The sequence below is a fragment of the Pollicipes pollicipes genome, unplaced genomic scaffold, assembly GCF_011947565.3.
Source record: "Pollicipes pollicipes isolate AB1234 unplaced genomic scaffold, Ppol_2.1 Scaffold_4219;HRSCAF=4965_pilon_pilon_pilon, whole genome shotgun sequence".
In the NCBI taxonomy this organism is placed as follows: domain Eukaryota; kingdom Metazoa; phylum Arthropoda; class Thecostraca; order Pollicipedomorpha; family Pollicipedidae; genus Pollicipes; species Pollicipes pollicipes.
The window spans coordinates 35,675,489-35,679,332 of NW_023596448.1; the positions used below are offsets into that span (position 1 = coordinate 35,675,489).

Consider the following 3,844-nt stretch of genomic DNA (forward strand, 5'->3'; position numbering starts at 1 on the left):
ACCTGTCGTGGGCCAATCCTTGCTCCCTAGAACAGGTCACACCTAAACGCTCACAGCGCAAGCTCACAAAACGCTTTTCAGAGCTGTCAAAGCGGTATGCTAATGCAAGCTCCGACCTTAAAATGCTCCTAACTTACGTATCACATAAAAACAAGTTTGCATCCGGCCTTCTAGTGCTCCATTAAATCTTAATAGCTAGTTTGCCTTATTCACATGCTGATGAAACATTACGTTTTATGCGTTCCTAGGTACGCCATTGGGGCTTGTAGGTTACTCATTCGGGTCTGTTAAGACCAATGCTTTTTTCTTATCATGGCGTGCTGGAAGTAAAAGAGGCAGACTTTTGTGTTACGCCTGGCAAGGTCAGCTACAGTCGTCAGAGGATATAAATCGATGAAAAGATGAGAGTTTATGGACATAAGGCTAGCGATATCAAAAGAAAGTTTCCCTTAGCCCTTAAGGACAAACTAGGTGCCCCATGTTGGTGGAAGTACATTTCCTAGTAATGGACATGCTGACAATATCCACAGAAGATGTAGCAAGAACTATAAGTATTCTTTGGAAATTGTCAGAGCGATGGAACGATTAGCTCGAAACGTGTGTTCGGCAATGGCGGACGGAATCCTAGTCACCAGAGACATCTAGTGGGAAGCATTCAATTGATTTCCTTAGTTGTGCAAGAGTGCTACCGCCTCGGCTTGGTTGCCTACCATCAAAAACGCGCATTCCATTGAACCCATCTGGCTACCTTGTAAGGGATCTATAATACAAAATAACACACTTAAGAATGGTCTGGTCACATACGGCTTACATCTTATTATGTGGGTCTGGCATTGGCACGTTATGCTATAGTTTGACCTTCGACATTGAGGATGTGGGTCCATCAGCAAAGGCTTTTCTTATTACTACGTGATAGCATTGTTTTATTTTTTACATCCGCTATCAAAACTACCGTCGCCTTCGCACAAGCTCTGCAGCGAGATAAAACAATGGAGTACATAGGACGTGAACCTTGTATTCCCAGTTACTGGAAGCATGACGAATGGTGCAATCACGACGGGTAATGGCCGAAGCATATCACACATGGACACATGTCATCAACTGGAACAACGGACGCTGCAGCATGGAAGACAGGACAAGACATGTAACGAATGCAGCTGTCTGCCGTTCAATGTTTAGATGGAAAAACTGTTTATTCAGCCTTCTCCTCGACTTCAGCAGCCTTGGCCTCCACGTTGTAGATCAGAGGAGTGCCGAAGCTGTACGGGTGGAGACCATAGGTCAGGGGAAGGGGAGAGGCAGCGTAGGTGATGGGGGCCGTCTTGACCTCGACCTTCTTCACCTCCGGGACGGCGTAGCGAACGACGGGGGCGGTGTAGTGGACAGCGGGGGCGGCGTAAGAGACCACGCTGGGCACGTACGTCTCGTGCTCCTTCTCGGTGACCTCGAGAAGGGTGGTGTCGGCCGGGGTGTCGGCCTCCACCTTATCCAGAGTGGTTGTTTTGAAGGTGGCCTTGGCCAGGGCGGGCAGAAGCACGGCGCTACGACGGCGACGCTCGGCGGCGACGACGGCCGGCTCCTCCTCGGCAGCCTCCTCGACAGCGGCAGTCTCCTCCTTAGCCTCCACGTTGTAGATGAGAGGGGCACCGTAGCCGTACGGGTGCAGGCCATAGGTCAGGGGAAGAGGAGAGGCAGCGTACGTGATGGGAGAGGCCACGTGCTTAACCTCAACCTTCTTGACCACGGGGGTGGTGTATGTGAGCAGGAGCAGCGTAGGCGAAGGCGTTAGCAGCGTAGGTGATGGGGACTGCCTTGACCTCAACCTTCTTCACCTCGGGGACAGCGTAGGAAACCACCGGGGCGGTGTAATGGACGGCGGGGGCGGCGTAAGGGACCACGCTGGGCACGTACGTCTCGTGCTCCTTCTCAGTCACCTTGAGCAGGCTGGTGTCGGCCGGGGTGTCGGCCTCCACCTTATCCAGGGTGGCCGTCTTGAAGGTGGCCTTGGCCAGGGCGGGCAGAAGCACGGCGCTGCGACGGCGACGCTCGGCGGCGACGACGGCCGGCTCCTCCTCGGCAGCCTCCTCGACAGCGGCAGTCTCCTCCTTAGCCTCCACGTTGTAGATGAGGGGCACCGTAGCCGTACGGGTGCAGGCCATAGGCCAGGGGAAGAGGAGAGGCAGCGTATGTGATGGGAGAGGCCACATGCTTGACCTCAACCTTCTTCACCTCGGGGACAGCGTAGGAGACCACGGGGGTGGTGTAGTGGACGGCGGGGGCGGCGTAAGAGACCACGCTGGGCACGTACGTCTCGTGCTCCTTCTCGGTGACCTTCAGCAGGGTGGTGTCGGCCGGGGTGTCGGCCTTCACCTTATCCAGACTGACCGTCTTGAAGGTGGCCTTGGCCAGGGCGGGCAGAAGCACAGCGCTGCGACGGCGACGCTCGGCAGGGGCGACGGCCGCCTCCTCCTCGGCAGCCTCCGGGGCGTCGGTGTCGGGCGCAGCGGCGGCAGCGGCCGCCGCCTCGGCGTACTTCTTGCGGAACTCGGCCTTGGCGGCGGCCACCTCGGCCGTGTCCTGCACCGGCTCGGGAGCCACGCCGTCGAACACGGGCGCCTCCAGGTTGAACTCGGGCGCCTGCAGGTTCGCCTCCGGGGCCACAGGAAGGTTGGTCGCCTTCACCTGGAAGCCGTTGACATCGTCGGCCGTGTAGGAGACGGTCTGCACCTTGCCGTTGGCGTCTATGTAGCTGTAGCTGCCAACGGTGGCGCCATCGAACCTCCTGAACTCGTTCTTGGCAGACGGGCCTCCGGCGTAGCCATAGTTGAACTGGCCCAGCTCATCCTGAGCGTGGTACTGCGAGCTGACGGTAGCGGCTGGCGCCGCGCTGTACACCGTCGGGGCGTAATGGTTGTACGCGCCGCCGGCGTAGTAGCTCACCGGGCTGTACCCGTAGTATGGGTACCCAACCGGCGAGTACTGGGCAGCGCCCAGCGCCCAGCACAGCGGACAGTGCGACCTGCGGGAACACAGACAGTTGGGCTCAATAGTGCGAATTTGCTTATGATTGAGCAATACTTGATCGTGTTGCATTGAAGCGAACAGATCCTTCTCCAAACGACCGCGAACTGACTGGAGCCAGCATACAGGGCAAGGGGCATTGGTGAAGCTATGCTTTGGATTTATGGAGGGAGTTTTGGACCTATGTCTTGAAAGCAAAGGATGATGTTCACTTAGGTGAAATTTTGGGATACCGTACTTCAGGATTGCGGCATCTGCTCTTCAGTTTTATCATATGCATGCTGACGTCATGTATCCGCAAATTGATTTCTTTTTGATTTGAGTTCATATACCTGCTTTTGCAACCCTTTGCAATTTGAGTATTAGCTTCAAGCTAGGAGTTGCCAATTGTTCTAGGTTTTTTAATCGCTTGAATTCCTGTGTGGTATCATGAAATTATAGAAAATGGCCTTTTCAGTTTTTTTATGCCTGCGTTTTTCTCGTTGTGAGAGTGTAAGTCGTTTTACGAGTGCCATCCAACTCATTTTGATTATCATGTTTGTCATTGAGTACAACGTTGCTGTTTGGTGCCTATAGGGGTGCATATATCAGACAAATTTCAGTGATTCCTTGCGGATTATATAACATACTTGCTGTCGGAAATGTGGCACATGGCTAAAGAAATCAGCTGTCGCTCATGTAATAAGCGGGACATAAAACTCCTGGCACTACTCCATGAAATGTGTACATATACCAATGTTTTGCGACAAATGTATCGTTTTAGAGCGGAATACGGCTGGTTGGAAATACCAAATAATTCGCTATACGTCTGGCAAGTAACACG

The 3,844-nt window shown here is 53.9% G+C and overlaps 1 protein-coding gene across 1 annotated transcript; it reads right to left on the minus strand.

The window, feature by feature from the left end:
* Nucleotides 1-1,192: 1,192 nt before the first annotated feature.
* LOC119095271 (uncharacterized) lies at nt 1,193-3,673 on the minus strand. The gene is made up of 5 exons (XM_037218130.1): nt 3,651-3,673; nt 2,518-3,019; nt 2,215-2,400; nt 1,818-2,003; nt 1,193-1,444 (listed from the first exon to the last, which is right to left on the minus strand). Exons 1-5 carry the CDS (start codon nt 3,671-3,673, stop codon nt 1,193-1,195), a joined length of 1,149 nt encoding a protein of 382 aa, XP_037074025.1.
* Nucleotides 3,674-3,844: the final 171 nt, after the last annotated feature.